This window comes from Lepisosteus oculatus, chromosome 1 (genome assembly GCF_040954835.1).
Source record: "Lepisosteus oculatus isolate fLepOcu1 chromosome 1, fLepOcu1.hap2, whole genome shotgun sequence".
Lineage (NCBI taxonomy): Eukaryota > Metazoa > Chordata > Actinopteri > Semionotiformes > Lepisosteidae > Lepisosteus > Lepisosteus oculatus.
Genome location: NC_090696.1, coordinates 26,157,762 through 26,182,487, shown reverse-complemented (window position 1 = coordinate 26,182,487; position 24,726 = coordinate 26,157,762). Strand labels below are relative to the sequence as shown.

General features: G+C 36.3%; 1 protein-coding gene across 4 annotated transcripts in view; it reads right to left on the bottom strand.

Annotated features, from left to right (window-relative positions):
* The window catches only part of iqcm (IQ motif containing M), a 92,522-nt gene that overhangs the window by 21,761 nt on the left and 46,035 nt on the right, over positions 1 to 24,726 (bottom strand). For 3 of the 4 annotated variants that reach the window (XM_069188537.1, XM_069188555.1, XM_069188546.1), the window contains exons 10-16: positions 22,630 to 22,703; positions 19,944 to 20,850; positions 13,117 to 13,280; positions 10,963 to 11,109; positions 10,434 to 10,623; positions 9,868 to 10,012; positions 9,573 to 9,707 (exon numbers count right to left, since the gene is read on the bottom strand). In XM_069188537.1, coding sequence (XP_069044638.1) covers positions 9,573 to 9,707; positions 9,868 to 10,012; positions 10,434 to 10,623; positions 10,963 to 11,109; positions 13,117 to 13,280; positions 19,944 to 20,850; positions 22,630 to 22,703 — 1,762 coding nt within the window. The remainder of the gene's footprint in view (positions 1 to 9,572; positions 9,708 to 9,867; positions 10,013 to 10,433; positions 10,624 to 10,962; positions 11,110 to 13,116; positions 13,281 to 19,943; positions 20,851 to 22,629; positions 22,704 to 24,726) is intronic. The other variant, XM_069188560.1, reaches the window with a different exon arrangement.

The following is a 24,726-nucleotide window of genomic DNA, read 5'->3' as shown; positions in this document are numbered from 1 at the left end:
ATTGTTCCAACCCCCAAAAAGGCAAAAGTGACATGCCTGAATGATTACTGCCCAGTAGCATTAACATCTGTGGTGATGAAATACCTGGAGAAGCTGGTGTTGTCACACATCAACTCCTCCATCACAGAGTCCCTGGACCCCTTGCAGTTTGCCTACCAGAACAACAGATCAGTGGATGATGCTGTCTCCCTGGCTCTGCATACAGCCTTGGAACACCTGGACACTAAGAACTTGTATGTGAGAATGCTGTTTGTGGACTACAGTTCAGCATTCAATTCCATCATACCCAGTCAACTGGTGACAAAGCTCGGGGGATTAGGTCTGTGCAGCTATGTCTGCAACTGGCTGCTGGACTTTCTTATCGAGAGACCACAGGTGGTGCGGACATCAACACCACTCACCCTGAGCACTGGAACCCCACTGCTGTCTGAGTCCAAGGTTGTACTCCCTGTTCACTCACGACTGCACAGCAAGACACAGCAACAACCGCATCATTAAGTTTGCAGATGACACCACTATAATAGGACTGATCAGTGATGATGACGAGTCCACTTACAGGGATGAAGTCGTACAGCTGCTTAGGTGGTGTCATAGCAATAACCTGGACTTGAACGTAAAGAAAACGAAAGAGCTAATAGTGGACTTTTGGAGACACAGGCCACACACTCACAGCCCACTCAGTATTGATGGAACAGAAGTGGAAACAGTCACCAGCTTTAGGTTTTTGGGAATTCACATCTCTAAAGATCTAACCTGGACTGTGAACACTGACTCTATCATGAAGAAGGCTCAGCAGCGCCTTTATTTCTTGAGGTGCCTCAAGCGATGGGGGATGCCAATACATGTGTTGGTAAACTTCTACTGCTGCACCATCGAGAGCATCCTCACCAACGGGATCACCGTGTGGTATGGCAACACCTCTTCGCGAGAAAGAAAGGCACTGCAGAGAATGGTTATTATGGCCCAGAAGATCATCGGCTGTGGTCTCACCGAGATTAAACAGCTCTATGAGGACCACTGCCGTGGTAGAATTCTGGCCATCACAGAGGACAGTCACCACCCCGGGCATGAGCTCTTCACCCCACTGCCCTCAGGCAAGAGATATAAGAGCATACGGACACTTACCACTAGATTCTTCAATAGCTTCTATCCACAAGCAGTGAGATTGGCAAACACATTTAGCCATCCCCCTCAGACCACACCTACACCATCACCATCTACCTCTTTATGATTTCTTATCTATTGCACATCTCCAGTCATTGTTTACACGTCTGTATTGTTAACATTCAAACTGTCTACATGTTTACTTGCACATTGTCTAGTGTTTGTTTGTATATTGTCTTGATGCAGTGTTTGCACTTTGTTTTGTTTTTTTTACACTTGTTTTACAATCGAGAGACTTTCTGTAAGTAAGAATTCCATTGTACCATTACTGGTTACATATGGCAATAAAGTTCAAGTTCAAGTTCAAGTTATATGTTTGGTTATTCCTAATACAAATATTAATAATAGAAGGGCTTACCTTCAAGGCCTGGATCTATGAGATTGCTGCCCATTCCTGGCATAGAATCTGTGTGAGAATGGCCCAGGACGTTGGTCTACTGGGATACATACTGTACCAGGTGAAGAACAAATAAGAGGGCTTCAGAGGGACCATATCCAATGATTATTCAGTTTGCAGGAGAACTGTTGTAATCAGACTCTAGTTGTTTATGGTGTCACAAGTTGCCAAAAATGGCATAAAATGGGTTTAGATCTTTCCAAAACAAATTATTTTTTTGTGAACAGATTGGCAGTGTCATTGACTGGCATACTGTATAAACTCCTCTAGGAAAATCCTTCTTGCAACTATTATTTTGGAAATGGTGTAGCTAATTTCTCATTGTGTACTGTTTAAATTATATCAGGTTAAATGGCTGAAGCATTCATATGTAGTTATTAAGAGATGAACCATTTTCAATGAAAACTGTGACACGTACAGTACAGCTCTCTTCCCAAAAGGATTTGACATAAGCCACACATGGGAAACTCTATCATCAGAGCCACTGCTGAAGCAACAATAAAGACAGAAATGTGTAGCACATACACTTGAGATTAAATTGTTTCCCCTTTCTGTTAAATTTATATTTTATGATTTTGTCATAGTCTGTTTGTAATTCTCTTGTCACTCTTTCACTGTTTGCCACTCTTTTTGAATCATCTGCCAATTTAACAAGTTTTTGAAACACAGTGCTTTGCAGAGGGGATGTTGCTAACTCAAACATTCTCGGTAGCACTTTCACTGTCACTGGTATCATGGTGACATCCCTATTCAGTTTTCATGTTGCATGTCTTCTCAGTTTGGAGTTGGTACAGAGTACATCTTCCACTTCTTAATGTTTGACTTCACTCTGCTCAAAGGGATATTTGATTATATTTTTATTCTCCACATTTGTGCCTTTGTTCAACCGTATCCCTTTATCTTTGTTTCGGAAGCTCTTTACTTGAAATACTGACTGACAGTCTTACATACACAGGTGTATTTATTAGGAATGTGAACAACTCTTAATCACACCCGATGAAGGCTCCACAGCCAAAATGTTGTGTTTTCTTTCTTTCAGCATGGAATAAACCTATTGTTCCTTTGCAGTCCACACATCCTGACGCAGCTACCCACCTGAACAACTCTAAATTTATAAACACAGGGGGCATTCAACTGATTATGTAATCTAGCAAATATTGTGCACCTCAGCTAATTTAGGTTTTCCACAGCAAAGGGGATTAATACCTATGCATGTGTTGTATTTTGCCACTTTAACTTAGTTTTGATTAAAAATATCTATTTAAAAATGTTTATACATAATTTCTCATTTAAAAATATAGAACATCATTGGAAGGCAGTAGATACATTTGGAAATCACTAGATACCAGTATGTAAATAATTGATATAGATCAGGAAGAACAATAAGCCCAAAACAAATCACTGTGGCACAGCACTGCTCAAAGATAACCAATCTGAAATTGCGTCTGTAGGATGGAAATATTTCCCGTTTTTAAAGTTTTTGATCAATATGCATTTGACTCTCATAACACACATGGCTCTACTATGCACTCAAGTGTTGTAACACTCTTTTCATCTGATTACAACAGGGTTCCCCTATGGAAGCCCGTTTCCGCCAGGGAGTAAAAAAAACGCGCTACGGTATCTCAGAATTCCGACTTAGTATCTCAGAATTGCGACTTAGTAACTCAGAATTCTGACTTAGTAACTCAGAATTCTGACTTAGTAACTCTGACTTAGTAACTGTATAAACAAAAAATAATTCAGTGCCAATAGCCTATTAAGGAAAATATTATTTGCAATGTCTAAATATAGTAATATCAGAGAGATCAGAGATTTATTTTATTTATTTTAATATGACTGTCAGTACTGTATTTACTGCTTTGACAGTTTTCCAGTGTGACAATCTGAAATTTAAAAAAGATAAAATACCATGACTTGTCTGCATGCAAATGATTCATGACCTGGAATCATGAAGAAATTTTATTAAAATGCTTCCAAATCTCCTTGGGCTATATTGAAATGGAATTCCAGCATTACTTCTCAAATGATAAACAAAAAAATACTAAAATTAATGCAGTATAATGTACATACAGTATATGTCATGTAATGAACACATTGTTGACAGAGCCCTTGGTATTAAAAATCATTAATCTGAAATAAAAATGTAATTGTTCAAGGATGACCTGAGAGTCTCCTGCAAGGCTTTAAGACTCCCCAAATACCATATTTAATGTATTGTAGTACAGGGCTTCCTAGTCCTGTTCCCTGTCTTCCCACTGTCTTTCATCTGGGCTTTCGGCTGCTTAAATGGGCTGTTTTCTAAACTAATAATGTAATTCATAAGACCTCTTTAATTGTTTTCTTCTCATACAAACTGTGCAGGTAGATGTGTTTCAAGCTACCTGTGAATGTTTATTAAAATTTTAAAGTCTCTTATAATTGCAGAGCTGAAAACTCATCAGAAACATCTAATGAAATAATTATTTCATTCGGGGCTTAAATGTAATCTAGAACTCAGCTGAAACAAAAAAGAAACAGAAATTGCCCCATCTTTCTTTCCCACAGTTTGCTTATTTGAGTAATTGCCCCATTTGCGCACTCTAAAACTGTGGATATGAACTGTATTCCTAAATTTAAGTGTTTCTCAACAGGGTCATCCACAAACATTTAAGGAAAAAAATTAAAAGCGTACAAATTCTACAGCACACGAATGAAGGTTCTGATTGCTTTTTTGTCTTGTTCGAATCTTTTGTAGATTATTGGCATGTTATGCTATGTGATTTGCTAGAATGATGTCATCTTACTCTATGTAGTATCCACAAATTCTGTTTTATTTTTTTTCCTGTTTCTTTATGATTAGTTCCACTATGCAATCATGTGCAACGCCAATTATTATCTCTGCCTCTCTTAACACACGAGTATAATGTTTTTTTAATTTGCTGTCAGTTTTCATTTAATTATTTAAATTAAATTGTAGCATTGTTTTCATATTCATATGGTAACTTTGTTACGTCTTCAAAAATGCAATGTAAATGTGCATGTGTTCAATTATAAAGTACTTTAACAGCTGATTCAAATTAGTGAAGGAGCAAAACAGAAGAAGATGGGTAAAGGTTGTGTATTTAATAAATTCCTTTGACATGACCTTCAAATCCTGTGCCCTTGGGCTATTTGCATGACTGTTCTTTCCTGCTGTGGAATACTACTTCCTTCAGTGTACAAAGTTGACTGTCCAGCAGGAAGATTGTTGTGGAAAGTAAAACTGGAGTCAGCAATAGCTTTTTTTAGTTTCTCAGGAGCATGACATTTTCTTAAATATTAAATTTAATAGTTTATGCCATAATAATATCAGTCAGACTATGCATAAAAGCTGATCACCCAGGTGAACACTGAAGTAAAAGTAGGAAGCATTCGTTTTTTAAATGTAGATGTAGAAGCCTTTAAAGAACAGTCTGCCCACACTTACAATTCCATTAGATAAACAAAACCTCATACAGCAAGCAGCTCCGCATTATTTTCCTTTCGCCATGTATTGAATCAGAACCCTGAATACCATTTCCCCAGTACCAACAAAGAAAAAAATGATTCTTCTCCAAACACAAATCCCATTGTTACCATGCCCTCTAATGTTATCATTATCATTTAACAATAATTATGATAGTTATTATCAAAGCAGGAGAAAAGAGGCTGTTGTTGTACTGTGGCAAAAGGACTTGCATATTGCTGAAACCCTAAGAGGCCTTACACTTCTACAATCTGTTGTTTGCTATCAGAAATAAGTTGTATCCACAACTAGTCATACTCTCCAGCATTTTGACAGCTTTCAACTTCAGGGTTAAGAATGTTTCATCTTTACCATAGATATCACATCCATATACAATGTCATTCACCATGCTAATGGTCTCGCAGATCTCTAAAACACAACAAATAATGATATCTAAGAATTAAATGCTTTGCGAATGTTTATTGAGAATTTAACTGTAAGTTAAGAAGTTTTGTGTTAACCCTTATACACAGTATCCAAATTTATCCAAAGTTAAAAGAGGAACCAGCCCTTGGAAAGGATGAGGCCTTTCTCATTAATGAATTGGAAACAAAGCAATGCTATTTAAGTAGCCTGAGATTTGAGCCGTGACAATTAAGCATCATTTAGTAATAGAAAACCATTTGAAATGATAGAAGGATATCATGATGAGCTTGGCAGACGATCTTCTTTTGAAAATGTTAATAACTCTAAGATTATCCGAATAAAGACAATGGACTTTTCTCTCTAATTATAACCCCAAAGATATGCAGCAACAAAGATTGGGTATAATTAAAAAATTGCACAAGACTTCTGAAGGCAGTATAGAAGATAGTGCAGAAGGTTAATATGCTGTAAGCCATTAACCTCGACAGACTCCATAGTAAGCAAAAAGGTTGGTTGGAAGTGATCAGTTGAATGTTGAGATGCCATGGAAACGTCAATGGTAGGACATCTGCTGTCTGAGCTGAAGACAGGATGCCTGGTAGACCTGTGGCCAAGAAGGCGACATCGGGAGCAGCAAGGCCAAAAGGGAGGAACCCAAGGCCAAGGTTATAAATAGTGTTGGGTTGTGTTGGACATAGGGGGTAGTAGCAGCAGGAGGAAAGCCAGACTGCTGACTGAGCTGGAGGTAGGATTCTGGACAGCAACAGGAAATGAGAGCGAGGAACTTGTGGCCAAAGGGTCCAAAGGTGTTGGGCCATTTTGGAAGCCAGAGTTACAGATAGAAGGAATGACATGAAAGATATGAAAAAGTTATAGAACTCATGCTGACTGACCGGAGGGAGAACCCCAGGGAGATTTGGGCAGAGTAGATGGCAACAGGACCAGCAAGGGCCGAGAGGGAGGAAACCAGGGCCAAGGGCACCAAAGGTGCTGTGTTTCTTCAGTGCTGGGAGCCATGAATAGCAGCAGAAGAGAGCACAGAAGAAAGATTAAATTAGAACAGCAGGAGCAGGTATAGCAGAGAAACTAGCAAGAAAAAAGAGAGATTGTAATGAAAAGAGAATGTTAAGAGCAGAAACAGGGAGCAGGGTGGAATGGAAGCTGCAGGGTGTGGGGGGCAGCAGCAGAGGTATCCCCAGGGAATCCTTTCAGTAAATGTGTGTCTAATTGTGTGCTGGATGATACCATCACCGGAGGCGGAAATATGATGGATGACTAAAGCTTACTTGTCATGCACCTCAGAGAGGTGAAAGAGAAAAAAAAAAACTTCCTTCAGTGTATTAATTTTGAAAGAAATTCAGTGATTACAGGGAGTCTTGTGAGACCTTGCTAGAGTCCAGTTTTTGATACAGCAGTAATGGGAGATGCAGGGGAGCCACATGGCAGACAGACACTGATCATGAGAAGCCAAAGACTCTTGCTCAGGTCTGAAGGTTCTTTGTCAGATCAGCAGATCTGAAGATCCATAAAAAAGAACAATATTTAGAAATGTGTAGCGATGAAGTAAAGTGTTTTCCCTTCTGCCTTTTAAGTTGTTTTGTTGGTCTGTTTTGAAAAGTTACACAGAGGAATATGTAGAAGCCTTCCTTCTGTCTTTTTGGTTGTTCAAAATGTTTTCCCCAATTGTAAGGAGCATGATCATGTACAGTATGAAGTAAATGAGAAAGAGGCAAAATATTTTTTCTTTCCTCCTGTCTTTGTTGTTTGGAGCACGATCCATGTGTAGATTAAAATGAGACAAAATGTGAAGAGGTGTTTGTTTGAGATGTATAGTATATACAGTAGGGAATTCAGTTATAATTCGGTTATAAAAACTTCCATTTAACATACGCCCAATACTGAGTCCCCCAACCCACATCCTTATTAGACTAAATTATTTTGCACCCTGAGTACATTTTCTATAATGTTTTCAACCACCAGGTCTGCAACGTTGCCATGGATACCCAAGGTGGGACCAAGTTATGCAAATCAATCCCATTCAAATCCTGCGAATTTTGTTCAAAGCAATAGGTGGCTCTATGACATTTAGACTTTTTGTAAACTATGCAGAATTCTCTGGCTGTGGTGGATATAACTTCAGACTGATAAGTAAGGATGGTCTGCACTAAAATGTGCTTTATCTTTATCCAAAATTATAAATGTGACTAAATGCATCATGGCTTGGGCGTGTTCCACAATCTTTTCACAAAGGGCCTTTTGCTGTTTTTTCAAAGCGAATCATGAGACTCCACATCCAGGGTTGTTTTGTTTTTATGCTTTAAGGCTATTCTTACTGGGTTTTTTTTTTTCATGACATGTGAAGGTGCCAGTATTATGCTTAGAGGTCCAGGAGTGTGAACTGCCTAAAGTTTCTCTAAATCTGCAAGCTCTGGCACTAATTAAGCAGAGCTTTTAACCACATATCCTAACATTCTGTTTGCTTTTCTAATTGCTTAACCACATTGTCTAGAAGATGTAAACATAAACACCTTTTTCAATATTAGTTTCTTCTTGCTCAGTGCTTCCCATTTTACTTTTTGTCACAAGTTTGTAAAACCTTGCATTTCCCTTCATTAAACATAATCTGTCAGGTGTTTGCCCTCTCTTAACTTTTACCTAATTTGTAGAAAATTCAATTTCCTTCTTCTGCTATTTGCTAATCCTCCTTCTTTGGTATAATCTGCCACCCTGACTAGTTTACTGAATATACCACATCTAAATTGAAATAAATCAAGAAGAACAGTGATGTTAATTTAGATCCCTGTAGCAATCTAATTACTTCACCCCATTTGAACATTCACTTGATAGCAATATTCTGTTTAATTAAATATAATCCAATTCTCAATCACAATCCCAACCAAAAGGTTTCCTTAAATGTCTACCTACCTTAATTTGAGATTTATTTTTTATGAGGAATTTTGTCAAAAACCTTCTGAAATCCCAAGTACATCATATCATATGCTCTGTGTGTATCCATTACTGTTTGTGTTTGTTCAAAGAGCTCTAGTAAGTTGGTTAGGCAAGACTTACCTTATATAAATCCATGCTGATTATTCCCTAGACTCTCATTCCCACATAAGTGATCCTCTTATTTACTTCTATTAATTGTTTCCATAAACTTAATAGTAGTTAGACTAACAGACTAATGTGAAAGTAGCTATTTATTGCCCTACTTTGTTCAGTTATGTCACAGTTCTTCTGGATCAGTACTACATTAGGAACTTACCAGTCAATGGGTACTACCAATATTTTAATCAAAGTTAATCACAAATTAATCACATTTATGGGTGAAAGAAGTTAAACATCAACAAAAACAACCCAAATTGTGAATGCTAAAATATGTGTATTGCTTAATTATTCAACTGTCTTAGTTAAACCTTAGTTCTGTTGCATAAAATACTTTGATTAGTTACACAAGTAGTTGTATGGCCTATAGCTGTGTGTAATAATGGTTCACAATAACAGTAAGGTCTCTCTTTTAGTAAAAAAAGGTTTAACCTGAAGTCTGTGGAGCTTTCAAAAACATTCAGAGATATACTGAATATACTATACTGTATAATATAGTATACTGTATACTGTAAAACTATACAGTAAATGCTACCCAAACTGTGTTTCTGTTGACAGACACTTTGTCCCAGAACAAATAAAAGAGCAAATCACAGCACTCATCTGGTATTTGTGTATCTTTTTTAAATTTACTTTAGTAATAACATACCCCCTTAACTAAACCATGATAATAAATCAAAGTCAATTAAATGCATTAGGTAGAAAGAATTTTTATGGAATAAGAGCATTTTTGCAAATTAATTCTAGAACTTTGGCTCACCAGTTTGCCTAAGAAAACACAAAAAAAGGTAAAAAAGCCATACAGTAGTTTTAAGGGTAATGATTGGGGTACAGAGGTATACAAAGTAACAGAAACAGAAAAGACATTGGCAGATTTTAAAATCCTTCCAGAAAAGGACATGTGCATTGGAGTATATTTCTTCTTAAATGTACAAAATATAAAACTTGCAATATTGCTACAGCAAGACCGATATGGCCTGTTCCCTTAATGGTAGAAGTCAGTGAATTACATACCGTGATTTATCAAAGACCATGTGTTTTCAATGTCTTGCGCTGAGGGGAAATGGCCACAGTCTCTGAAGAAATTAGGCAATTCATTTTTGTCCATCTCTTTCCAAAACTCCCTTTTTGCAAACATCTGTTCATACACTTGATGAAAGGAGAAGCGTAAACATAATTTAAAACATACAAATCTAAATAATTTGCATTGTCAGATGATATCCCAATTATTAAACTCTCTATGACTAGCTTTATTATAATTCAACAGCTTGTCTGAGAAGTGTTGTGGAAAACCTTATTTGATACTTGCTTGTTTTTCTATCCAGCCATTGTTCCAGTTCCATGTACACAAGTGGCACAGAGAGTTTTTTAATACCAAAGCGTCTTTTCAATTTCCGCATCATTTGATAGTATTCCTTCACAACAACTGTAAGAGATGGTCCATGACTAAGGGCCTGCAAAAACAGATTTGAAAAAATATTTAGACTATACAAAATGTTTCTGGACTAAAAATATAATATTTAGAAATGTATAATATTCCTAAAAAAGTAAAATATTCAGTTTAACAACATATATTTGGAAAAAAAACATGTATGGCACAAAATATTATAACATAGAGGACTTTACAACCTAATGAACTTAAGTACAGTTAAGTTTCTCTTCCTTGTGGGTCTACTACAGGATAGTATTGCTTTACTTGTCAGACGTTTAATTTGTACCAGTAGCTGGGTGAGTGCCACATTGATATAAATGTATTTTAGGAAAACAAAATACTCAAACACTAGTCTTTTTTTTCTGCTTCAGCGCTAAAAGAGATAGTGACACAAAGGTAAAACACAAGATAGTGACAAAAGATAGGAGATTAAAAGTCATTGCCTTTGCCCGAATCCTGTTGAGTTGTGCTCGTGTTAGCCAACCACGAATGTGCTTCTGAATACAAATTGCAGCTCTTTTAAAATCTCGACTGGAAGGTCCAGTTCTCTTTGGATGAAAGGCATCATAGACTTCCAGATGAGGACCAACTCTCTTCAGCCTTTCCTTTGTTATTTGTCTGAAATGCTGAAGCCTAAAGCAGTCATTTCAGCAAATAAAGGTTATGTTAGTAACCTTAAAAATGTTTACCATTCTTAAATAAAAAGCAGTGAATGTAACACATAAAAAGTCAGTATAATGAGAGTAGGTGGAAATACATTTTCTTTTCTCCTGAAGGTAAAAAGGTTAAAATTCAAGTGCATTTTCCACTCATTCTCTATTAATAATAATTGAGGAATTCTCTTAATAGTACTAAACTAAAACCTTGAAAATGTTTTTGTGGAAAGTGAAGTACAATTTAATGATGTTAGGATAGGTGTATGTAGGTTATGAAGTAAATCAAGGTCACTGTCAATGGATTAAAACTGCATACATTTGCTGTGATTTTTTTCTCTGTTCTTGCCTGCGAGTGTTATCAAGCATCTTCTCTTCCTTTACAATATCCATCCACTCCCTTAGCTCCCCATTCTGTCTTCTGTTATAAATAGAGGAAAGCTGCCATCTGTGCGCCTTCAAGCTCCTAAAGGAAAATATCCCGACACCACGACAAGCTTTCAAAAACAATCAAACTGCTTTTAGAGAATACGAGAATACTCAGGGCAGTGAAGCAAAAACAGCAAAGATTTTCCTCAGCTAAAATCAGTGGCACTGAAAGGCTTGACAGGATTGGAAAAACTGCAAACTACATCATTTGCAGAATCAGCAGTAATCTGTTAACTGAGGTTTTATGAAACTAACCAAAATAATTTTGGGAGGAGTGGTAGTGGCAAAATACTACAAGTTTTATTACTTACTATGTGTATGTAAGAACTTAAGATAGGTTATTAATGATAGGAGGACATTCAGCCTATTTATCCTGTATATGTTTTGCATGCACAGGATGTTGTAATGATCTATTGTTTTTTAGTTACTGCAAATCTTCTAAATCTACTGAAATACCATTATTATTAATAGGGGTCACAGAAGGAAGAGGGAGATTTTGTTCTAAAAATTTAATCTGTTACATTTTTACTACTTCAGTGGTATACTTGTCAAATAGAACACATACAATATATACACTGCAATGTTGCCAGATGTGTTTTTACAAAATAAAAATGTGAATAAGTATGAAAACAAAGCCTACAACATAAAAAGTAAGGTACTATATTTTTGCAATTTGATGCTAGTTTTTAACTCCACCTCAGACACTGATAAAAAAGATTCAAGATGATTGTAAAGATTTAATGATTTCATAGATGGAACATAACAGTAGGTCTATTGATTCAGTACCAAGAATATGATAGAAATCTGAAAAAAGTTTATCAAATATTTACATTTATCCAAAATATTTTAAATGAATTGTGTAATGAAAAGTCAATTAATACATACAAAAACAAACGTAATTCTATATTAAATCTGTATTGATTTAAAAAAGTCTACATAAATGCTGTGTGTTGGAAGGGGTTGGTTATGTGGGAAGAATTAGTTCTGTGACTGAGAAAAACATGCAATGGAATTAAATATACAGTAATGGAAATTTTCAAATATATTTTCCTGTATTTACCTTTTCCTGTACAGAAACAAAAGCATGCTCTGCTAAGCCATCTGGATGCAAGAAACATGTGAAAGAGTCTTGGATATCCTACAGCAGAATTAAATCCCTTATTTCCATCCTGTACAAGTAATCTTAGTGGTTTTATGAATAATTGCAACATTAACCTGTTTGATGGGTGAATGTACAAGTAATTTACCATATGTTAAAGATACATCAATAAAGGCAAATCAACAAATCTATTAAAAAATAAAACATAAATGAGAATGGTGATACTGCGTTAAGAATGTTCCATTTGCATGATTACGTGTAATGCAATTTTAAGAATTATTATAATGTATAGCACTTTTCTGTACACCCCACTCAAAGTGCTTTACAGGTAACACCCCTACTCCTTGTGAGAAGCACCCTGTAATTTTTAATGACCTGCCCACTTTCCTGCCCACTTCTTTGCTCTGGTATTGTACAGTACAATTAGATGTACTGTATATACTGTACATCCCAATTAGAAATTTCTGATGACAACCCCTGTACTTCCACAGAGAAGGAGACATGTAGACACCCACCTACAAAATAATTATTTGACATGTTGCAAGCTTTGTAATATCTGACAGAGAAGTTAAAAGCTAGACTCGCACATCTCTCACTGATGTCATTGTAAGCCTGTAGGCACCCAGCAAATCATGGGAAATGCTGTTTGCTGGAAAGCTGAGAGAAAGCCCTGGCCAGCTAAATTTGATCCTGTCGTACTGGTGCTCTGCCATTTGTGCTCAGAAGCATGACCCAGATACAAACTACTGATGTCTGCTTCATCAAGTCCAATTATTTCTCCGAGGAAGAGTTTTCCCTGGAGCACGTATAGCATTTTGCCAACTTTTTAATCATACATTAGCTCCAAAATAATGAAAAGCTGAAACTAGACAAAGTCATAATTAAACGCTTTATTGTAGTAATACAGTACCTCAGTATTACAAAAAAAAACATTTTCACTTTTACCTCTGGAGAGTGAATGTTTGTTCTTTCTTCTCTAGCGGCAGGTCCCTATTTTCAGAAATGGTTATCTTTTCTGCCCCAGGAGTACCAGACTCTTCGAAAATGCATTTGCTATTAACACTTGAAACAGTGTTTTCATTTAGCATTATTACTTTTAACTGAGTATCCTAAAAAAAACAAATCACCATTAAGGCATATTAACATTAATTGATAGCTTAACATACTGTACCTATCTTAAATATACAGTAGGGCCTAACATAAAGATCTTGATATACAAGATCCACGCAATACCAATGCAAGTGATCAGTTATTGGTTCCATTTCTACAGATGAACATCGATGGACAGCTGAACAGAATCAGAGTAACCTGTTCTTACTGCTTAATGATCATTATGAGTCAAACCAAAACATTTTATGGCACTAATAAGAATATTAAAGCTACTCAACAGCATTGGATACTGTAGGAAATGTCCAACATTGTAACCGTTTGGTACAGTAGGTCCACAACAGTGACTGACTATTTTGAACTAAAAAATGATAATACTGTTGAAAAAAAGCCAAAGCCTGGTTATTACCATAATTATCATATGTAATTACATACAGAACATGCATTTAAAAAATCCATGTGTAAAAAGTGCCTTAAAATTAACTAATAATGGTAAATAAAGAAAATAAAAAAATAATATACAATAATTATATACTTTACAGCATTTTACATAATACTCCCAATTGGTTATTAATAGTTCTATGAAAACATCAGAAAACTAATGTTCTGAAATTGCAAAAGCAGTGTCCTCCATTAAGGTTCTTCATCTTGATCATGGGTGTCAAACTAATTTGTTATAGTGTGCCAGATATTTATTTAAAGTTACTTTTGCAAGGGCTAATGACACCAAAAAATTAAAAGTGTTTGAGGATGTTTGGTGATCACTTGCTTCAAAACATTTTTTTCAAAGCCAGCTTGGCAGAAGGCCAGCCCTTTAGCCATAGCACTAGACATCTGGGACCCCCATGCAGAGTGAGGAGTTAACCAAGGGGTAGCAGCAAGGGTGTACATGGGAATGAAGAGGGATTCATGAGGCAAAATTTGGAAAACGTACTGTAGAAAGCAGGGAGTTTGCTTGTTATATACAGAATACAGTATCTTTAAGGAACTACGTTAGGAATGATGATTTAGAATAGAAGGGGCTGAAAGATTTGGTTATTGTCATTCCCCTTGAACCTCTGTTAAGAACCTCCATTTAAGTGGATTACATGGTACAATAAATTCTCAAATTATTTGGCATGACAGTTAAACAGCATTATATATTGTATAAGTTATTTGCACTCTAACATGGACAAGCATAGGGGCCACAGTAAGTTTACCACCAGCTGCTGTAATTTCATTAGTGTGGCAACCCATGGAAAATGCTACTGTACGTGTGGTGTGATTCCTTTTTCCTTCCTACTCTGTCAATCTAATTCATGCCTTGTACACTGCTCCTCTACACACCTTTTGCAACGAGTATCAGTTCATTGACACCTTGAAATCTGCCACCAACAACGCTGATTTCATAAGTGTTAGGCAAAACTGTGAGGATATAGAGATGTACATTTAGGAAGGTACATTTACAGTACTTCGTACAAGCATATGCAGACCTGAAAACAAAAACATTTCTTTCTTGGTTTTGTTTTTCTTTGGTTTTCTACTAGGACAAGCTGCTTGTACCTAGAGAAACATCTTTTTACCAATTGTTTTGGGCTGTAAGGGGTAAGCCTGGTTGCTGTGTTAGTGTTGAAAGATTGTCATATTGACCTTCTGGTCCAAAAGTGGTTTTATGTGGTGAGAGTAGGCCTGTTCAACTGGTAAATTTAGGCTGTAATTGTCTTTTTTGAGATCTCTCCAGTGTGTAGTTTTATTTGAAACTATTTCTTTTTAAATTGTGAAATATTTTTTCTGAATCTTGCAAGATTGTAGGACAATTTTATTAGTGAAGAGAGATTGGTTTCCATGCATTTGAGGTGTTTTTTAATATATCCTAGAGAAAATATATTTTGTGGGTTTGAAACTTTGGGTTTTGGGAACCCATCGAAAAAAGAGAACTTAGTTTTCTATATAACATTGGGAGGCACAGCTGGGTTGATTTTGCCTCTTTTTTATTACAAGCTACAGTGTATATGCTACAGCAGTGTTTTGTGTTTTGGGCTTTTATTTTTCAACAACATACTGTACACCCCCTTCAGTATTCATAAGCAATCATTGCATTTTCACCGCCAATTTAGCATAATTTACTTATTATATTTTGAGTATGGGATGTTTCTATAACCATTAACCACAATTATTTAAAATATTGTAGCGCTTTTGGGTTCTCGGAGGTATACGCCCTCGTCACTGCTGCCTCAGGTCGGCCCCCCCACAGCTGGGGACTCAAACCCAGGCCTCTTGCGTTGCTTAACAGGGAACCAGCCAGCTGAGCTAAAGGGAGGACCTACCTGAGGTGGCAGCGGTGAGGGCCATACCCACGTGAACCCGAAAGCGCTACAATATCATATTTATGATTATTGTACACTACATAAATTTACAGTACAATAATACATATAATTAACTATATTTATATACAGTATAATATACAGTAAATAAATTATAACTTGATTTATGAATTGTTGCTGCTTTTATGCTACTTCCATTTTATCTCATTTAGTGATTTTTATGGTTTTATTTTAAAATCAATTTGGTAAAGTATGTTGCAAATACTTGTAGTGTTGCAAAATCAAAGAAAATAAGGTCATTATTTCCCCTGTATGTAAAACGTGAAAAGCATGATAATGGTAAGCTGTCAAAAAAGCATTTGCATTGCTTTGAACATAGCTGAGCTGTGCCATTTTACAATTTGTTTCTTGTTAACTACTGTACTGTAAAATTGGATAAATATCTATCGTAGATACACAATGGTGTTCTTATTTTGACAATTTTGTAACAATGAGTAATACTGTGTAATTTCCTAGATATCAAGAATGAGTCATAAGCTTTTGCAAATAAAGGAATGGGATTCATTTTCATTATTCAACATTTCACATTACAGTTTTGAGGAAATAAAAAACTAAAACCAAGAGATGGGTGTATACAGTATGTGTCAATCAGGAAACTGTAGGATTGAAGTGCAAATATTATACATACTGTAGGATTATATCTTATATTTAGGATTATTAACCTGCATTACCTGTGAACTAGGGACTTGTGGTACTGATAAAACTAATCTGTAATAATTAATGAAAAATAGCTTGTCTTGTTTCATAATTAGCAGTTTTAGTATTTTGACTTTGAAATAGAAATGGTAAAAGGGACATTGCATGACAAGAAATAAACCAAAATGCTGAACCCTATCTGCTAGTTATTTGCAAGAAGAAGCAAAAAAGTCACTTCTACAGCTAATATAAGTGATCTTTGGGAAGCAGTTGCCTGTTGTACAAATCAAACATACAGTGCCTTGCGAAAGTATTCGGCCCCCTTGAACTTTTCAACCTTTTGCCACATTTCAGGCTTCAAACATAAAGATATAAATTTTTTATTTTATGTGAAGAATCACCAACAAGTGGGACACAATTGTGAAGTGGAACGAAATCTATTGGATTTTTGAAACTTTTTTAACTAATAAAAAAATGAAAAGTGGGGCGTGCAAAATTATTCGGCCCCCTTGCGTTAATACTTTGTAGAGCCACCTTTTGCTGCGATTACAGCTGCAAGTCGCTTGGGGTATGTCTCTATCAGTTTTGCACATCGAGAGACTGAAATTCTTGCCCATTCTTCCTTGCAAAACAGCTCGAGCTCAGTGAGGTTGGATGGAGAGCGTTTGTGAACAGCAGTTTTCAGCTCTTTCCACAGATTCTCGATTGGATTCAGGTCTGGACTTTGACTTGGCCATTCAAACACCTGGATACGTTTATTTGTGAACCATTCCTTTGTAGATTTTGCTGTATGTTTGGGATCATTGTCTTGTTGGAAGATAAATCTCCGTCCCAGTTTCAGGTCTTTTGCAGACTCCAACAGGTTTTCATCCAGAATGGTCCTGTATTTGGCTGCATCCATCTTCCCCTCAATTTTAACCATCTTCCCTGTCCCTGCTGAAGAAAAGCAGGCCCAAACCATGATGCTGCCACCACCATGTTTGACAGTGGGGATGGTGTGTTGAGGGTGATGAGCTGTGTTGCTTTTACGCCAAACATATCGTTTTGCATTGTGGCCAAAAAGTTCGATTTTGGTTTCATCTGACCAGAGCATCTTCTTCCACATGTTTGGGGTGTCTCCCAGGTGGCTTGTGGCAAACTTTAGACGAGACTTTTTATGGATATCTTTGAGAAATGGCTTTCTTCTTGCCACTCTTCCATAAAGGCCAGATTTGTGCAGTGTAAGACTGATTGTTGTCCTATGGACAGACTCTCCCACCTCAGCTGTAGTTCTCTGCAGTTCATCCAGAGTGATCATGGGCCTCTTGGCTGCATCTCTAATCAGTCTTCTCCTTGTCTGAGCTGAAAGTTTAGAGGGACGGCCAGGTCTTGGTAGATTTGCAGTGGTCTGATACTCCTTCCATTTCAAGATGATCGCTTGCACAGTGCTCCTTGGGATGTTTGAAGCTTGGGAAATCTTTTTGTATCCAAATCCGGCTTTAAACTTCTCCACAACAGTATTACGGACCTGCCTGGTGTGTTCCTTGGTCTTCATGATGCTCTCTGCGCTTTCAACAGAACCTTGAGACTATCACAGAGCAGGTGCATTTATACAGAGACTTGATTACACACAGGTGGATTCTATTTATCACCATCAGTCATTCAGGACAACATTGGATCATTCAGAGATCCTCGCTGAACTTCTGGAGTGAGTTTGCTGCACTGAAAGTAAAGGGGCCGAATAATTTTGCACGCCCCACTTTTCATTTTTTTATTAGTTAAAAAAGTTTCAAAAATCCAATAGATTTCGTTCCACTTCACAATTGTGTCCCACTTGTTGGTGATTCTTCACATAAAATAAAAAAATTTATATCTTTATGTTTGAAGCCTGAAATGTGGCAAAAGGTTGAAAAGTTCAAGGGGGCCGAATACTTTCGCAAGGCACTGTAGCTCATCAGCTTTCCATCCCCTTCTACAAGAGTAATCAATGTCTCCACTTCTCCACAGAACAATATTCTATTTTTATTGTCAAACAAAATTACAATGTCCTTATTACTATGTTAAAAATACCATATTGAGACTATAAAAACACTAGATACTAGGTACAGTTCCCGAGCTTGCTACAAAATTTAGAGAAAGGGATTATGATCAGTAGTTATAGTCTTAAATCCTTGTGTTGATTAAAGCTGTAATAAATATATGGAGTTTACTTAACATACATTTTTGGGGAGGTCAAATTATAACTTTATTCTTACTCCCTCTACATATACAGTAAATGCTCCCTGGTTACAGACCTTTTCTAGCATTCAGCGTTTTGTGTCTTGTGAGAAACAGATGTTTCACATTCAGTATTACTAATAATTTACTGTATCACATTAATCTCTTACAAGCCATGACTGTTGTTGCTTTCTTGCCCGTTCAACCTCAAACTCTTCATTGGAAAACATGCAGCCCTGCTCCTGCCATGTCTGCTTCCTTTCTTTCAGGTCTCCTGATGTTGTTACCTCTCCCCAGAAGTCCTAACAGCTACTGTTATTTTGCTTCCCCTTCTCCCTTCCTTTTATTTCTCTTCACCTAACCCCGCTCACTTACAGTAGCTCTCCCTCCTTCCCTTTTTTCTGTCTGGTCAAGCATTTAACCCACCATATCCATGGCCCCAACTTTCATTGGTTCCTCAATCCCCTTTCCTCAATCCTGCCAGTGCTGCCACCTGTTCCAACACCAATTATCCTACTGTATGTGCTTTTCATTCACTACATAACCAGATCCGCCTGATCAAACAGAAACAAGACTGCATCATTGTACTCCTTATTAGTTCCATGCTTTGTACACATTTTGCTCAGTTCCTGTGAAATTTTGCTGCTGAGCTGACTTACTCTTAACTCGGTTTTTGAAATTTGCACTGATGTTTTGTAGACCATTTTGGGGGTCTGTGACAAAGATGATCTTCAGCTAGCACTGTCAGTTCATCAATTAATTAAATAAAATTACTTATGTCATTCAAGGACTTAGTGAAATGTAATAAAGATGTTTCAATGTAATTTACAAAATATTAAACACAATATGACCACATACAGTACATACAATTCAAAGTCTAAACAGTAAACAACTTAAATTCTATAATTGGAAAGAGATTGTCCCTCAGCATTGACTGATATTCGAAACCAGGCATTTTCTGGCAATAGCCCAAATGCTCCAAATGCCACGTTAAGCTTTCACTGCTCCACCTTGCAGTTTTACAAAGTAGTGCAGCCCCTGAACTGCAAACTACTGCAGTATCCTGAGTGCATTCTGAATGGCTGGACCTGTACATGAACAGTACACATTGTGTGTAAGTGGGGTAGATTGTGCAAGCATCAAAGTTTGTGATCTTGCCTGTTTTTTTTAATAGTGCTATTAAATAACATCTGCTAACATCTTTAATAAGAAACATTCTTACAAATCATAATGGTAAAAATTCATTATAGAATACTGCATTTAAAACCATGTCTGTAAATCACTTTTTAATTACAGCCATGTACCATTTTTCCATGATTGGTTGGTATTACCATACACATACTGTATGGGTTAGAATCGCTTATTCATTAAAAAAGCAAAGAGACCTCCATTACAAAAAAACCTTTCTGTACAGTTAAAAATCATGGAATAGCTCGTAATAGCTTGGCTATAATTGAGTAGAGTACTTACTTGGTTTTTAGTCTGAAGGTAAGTAGCTACAGACTTTCCTGTCATTATGCTTCTCTTTGTACTCTGCTTAATAGCTCTTGTATTTGTTTTTCTTATCACACTGTTCCCCTTGCAGAATTCAGGAATGCATGTTTTAATAGTTGATATCTGTGATACATCTTGTAAAAGTTCTTCAGTACTGCTTTTTGCATTTTTGCTATTGTCTTTTCTCCAATCATCTTCAATATGACATAGATTATCCTTGTGATTCCTCGTTTCTTCTGCAGTAATGTTCTCCCAGACTTGCCCAGTCATCTCAGGATGTTGATTATCACAAAGGATCTTTTCATCTGTAGGAATTGCATCTTTGGCTTCAATACAACAGTCTGAGCCTATTACAGATGATGACATAAAGGAAGGAAACTGTACTTGCTGCTCAATCACTTTCTGCCAGGGCTTTTTTTCTGTGTAGGTTTCAGTTGATATTACTTTATCCATGGGAACAGTGTTGCTCATATTGTCAAAATATTTGATTTCTTGTGACAAAGACTTAAAATCTCCAGAAGAAAGTGATGGTCTTTTTGGTCTGTCATTCATAAAATTGCTGTTTTTTTCACAGGACTCTTCTGTTAAGGATTTGCTTTCATGAGGTAGTGATACAATCTGATTTTCAGTTTCAATGCTGACTCCCTGGGAAGCCTGTAATACAGCCCTGCCATTTTTCATCTTTTCGCAGCCATGAGCTCCCATGCCCAGCAGCTTTGCCAGTTCCTCAGAGTTATCCATATTGCTCTCAGATGCTGCCTCAACTTCAAGTTCATTGATATTGCTCTGTGAGTTACAGGAAAAATCCAAAACATTGTTCTTTTCACCCATTTTGCTTCCATTAAATAACTGTGGACTTGTTTCTCTTTTTAAAGTCACGAGGCTAAACAAAAGAGAAAAAAGGAACGCTTAAAATTTGGGAAAAGAAAACATTCTTTCACACATTAAGAAAAGCCTTTCTTAGTTAATCTATACTAATGCCCTCCTGTCAGATTTTCCACAATAAATATGAAAATTTGAGTTGGTTGTTCAAAATTAACCAAAGAAAAGGGTAAGTTAATTGTTTAAGGATGCAAAAACACCAGAATATCTACTGTATATACACATTTATTTTATGTTGCAGTTATTGTACAGTATATGCTGTATTAGTATACTGTATGCAATGGCATAGAGTGGTGGGTAAGCCTCTAGTTGCATCTACAGTGGGGACTTGACAACATTGAGCTCTGGCTCCATGAGACACTGTGCTCTGGTTTGGTCTATGTAGTATAATTACAGTCACCTGAACAATTTTAATCAAGTAGAAATAGATAGGAAAGAAACAGTACAAATCATAGAGCTATGTCAAACTTTATGAGCCTTCTCAAGAGAAAGTGCTTAACAGTAGACAAATATTGTTAGATTTTTATTGCAAACTTTCCCGATGAAAATGTCCCCCTGCCACCATACTGTATAAGTACTCAGTGCTGCATGTACAGTAACTCTAGACATTTGGTCACTCATCTTTGTCTTCACTATATGGTTAAACTACAGTTGATCAGTATGCACAACTAAGGCATTTGCTTTAGAACTGTTACTTTTATTTATTTTTGCCTTTTTAGTTATAGATTACATATGTTTATAATCAGTCTCATGTTAAAAATGTAACATTCACTCACAAATCATTCTTTCAATACAATTGTTCCAGTGAGTTATACTGCATATAAAAAATACTTTTTTATGACACCCATTCTTATTATATGCACTTACAGTTCATGAAGCGTACAAAACTCATTATTTATATTTGTCTGTTTCACAGACATTGCTTTATGGATATGCTACATGTTGTGTAATTGTTATTAGATAATTATACAATTTACCATACACATCTTTCAAAATTTGCAAACCTGCTGAGACTTATTTAACTCCTGTCTTCTACTGCAAATCCCTTAGTATGCTCGAGATACTGTAACTAATGAGGCACGACTGAAATAGAACATCAGGTAATGGGACAACTTCAACTCTCCAATACCTAGAAATCCATTACGATTCTTCCTTTATTTTTTTTTAATCATTTATCATTTTTATCATTAAAACAAAACATTTGCTTTTTTCATAGGCTCAATTAAAAAGATAGAAGCTTTATAAAACAAAATACATCATTTATTTTTTGCTTTGTTCCAATGTAATTGATAACAGGATCTGACTAAATAAGACCAACAAATATGAGAAACAGTATGGGTACTTGTACAGTATATTAACATTCTTAGATTTGAAATATAGCACAGTGAATGTACTGTATCTGTATCATACTGGAGCTCCTGGACACTAAATGATTTCTTTTTGCAAGTTAATCCCATAACACAGTTTGTGTCCACTGTAGGACATCTTTAAATCAAACATTAACTTTTGAACCAAAAGAATGTGCTATTTTGAAAACCAAATCACTAAGATTTGAATAACTCATACAGGTAATTATTCACATTTTGGAACAAAAGTAACATATTGCTGTTTTTTTATAAATGCTGCAATCATCTTTGTTTGATTCAATTTGGAAAATCTCAGTCAACAACAGATAAAAATGAGTTTCTGCTGCATTTTGTACACCAGATACCTCCTGATTAATAATGTGCCTATAATAGGGAGAAGCTAGTAGTGATAGAAAGACAATGAGGTAAAGAACCTTGCTTCCAGGGAAACTCTCCCTGGTGTGCTCATCAGCCTGCCACTCTCAGGAGTCCTCAGGGGCTTTTTCACCTGCAATGACACTTGCATATATCAAATTATAGAGCTGAGGAAGTAGTGAGCTCAGCTTTGCAGACACTGCTATAATGTATACTGTTCATCACATAAATCTATACGGAACAAAAAAATAAAAAAAAATATGTTCGATAGATTATAAACAAGATTACAACAAAGGAAATAAACCATACTGAAAGAATGGAGCCCACCAAATTTAAACATGGCCTTCTTAAAAATGATTGTGACAGTGCAGACTTTTTTCATGTCGTGTTTTTTGGAACTATATTTATAAAGAACTCATAAAGCCAAGCTTCAAAAAAAGAAGATAAACTGAGGAAGGTAAAGCCAAATTTTCTAAATATTTCTGAAAGCTAGCTAAAAATGCATTAAACTCTTTTTATAAGTAATGTTCCATAAATATACTGTATAGATGGCATAAACTACATTTAAATAATCCTTTTTTTCCCTACGAGAAGGTTCAATTGTCTTATTTTTCACAATTTTACCTTTTACTTACAGTATATTTATTTTCATTCTAATATATCGATGTCATCCTCTTCTAATAATAATAATTGCCTACACTTATATAGAGCTTTACAGGTAATGGGGACTCCCCTCTACCACCACCAATGTGCAGCATCCACCTGGATGATGCGACGGCAGCCATAGTGCACCAGAACGCTCACCACACATCAGCTATCAGTGGGGAGGAGAGCAGTGCAATGAAGCCAATTCACAGATGGGGATTATTAGGTAGCCATGATTGGTAAGGGCCAATGGGAAATTTGGCCAGGTCGCCAGAGTTACACCCCTACTCTTTTCGAGAAACGCCCTGGAATTCTTAATGACCACAGAAAGTCAGGACCTTGGTTTTACGTCTTATCCGAAGGACGGCACCTGTTTACAGTATAGTGTCCCCATCACTATACTGGGGCATTAGAACCCACATAGATTGCAGGGTGAGCGCCCCCTGCTGGCCCCACGAACACCTCTTCCAGCAGCAACCTTAGTTTTTCCCAGGAGGTCTCCCATCCAGGTACTGACCAGGCTCACACTTTCTTAACTTCAGTTGTGAGTTACAGCGTGATATGGCTGCTAGCACTAAAATATTCAATGTATCTCTTCAATGTATCAGTAGAATTTATTCTTTAATGGACACATTTTCATACTGTATTTCTTACATTGGCCAAAAACATGGCACGACCCTGGCTTGTTTCACTTGTCCCTTTTTGTCAGACCTGGAGTTTATAGATTTATATTTTGCTTAAGCTTAATTATTAAATATATTACTATATTAAATACCTTTAATCTATATTTAATACAGTCTATCATGTAGCTGGATTATTTGATTCTGTGACAGATCTTAGATGCAGTACAGCATTGGTTTATTTCTTAAAGATATTCCATAGGATTCTGCCAGATGAGTTGAGAAAGAGAGAGTTATTATTGAATCATGGTGTATTTTTATGGATATGTTTAAAACAGTCTATATTGTCCTTGTTTCTGGAATTCAGTAATTTTGTGTTTCCAGTTTCTGCTGTTTAAATATAAAATGAAAAAAATAACCCCACAATGAAAAAGTAAGAACAGTAAAACACACTGTTGGGTGGTGGGAGGAAATGGAGGAAATGGAAATATGAGTAAAAGGAAAGAGGAGAATGAGTAGGCGTAATTAAACTGAGAGTTGTGCAAGACAGCAATCTGTAAATGAATGATTAGATTAAGAAGAGATAATTCAGTCATTGAATGATCATTAGAATGTGTGAATGAATTTGATCAATTGAATCAATGGTATATGCTTGGTATGTGTTAACCAAATCTAAGACCAATTACTGTATGTCTTTATAGTAATAGTCTTTTATTCTCTGGGTAAGGTCAGTGTAGTCATGACATAGACAGTTAAAATAAGGAGCTCTTTTGTGTTTGGAGAAGTCCATATTGCTTTGCTGTGTTCCCTGAAAAGGTCAGACAGTTTTACTGATGTAAATTGGAGAGTACTCTATGCAAGAAATGCAATAAATAAGAATTAATTATGATG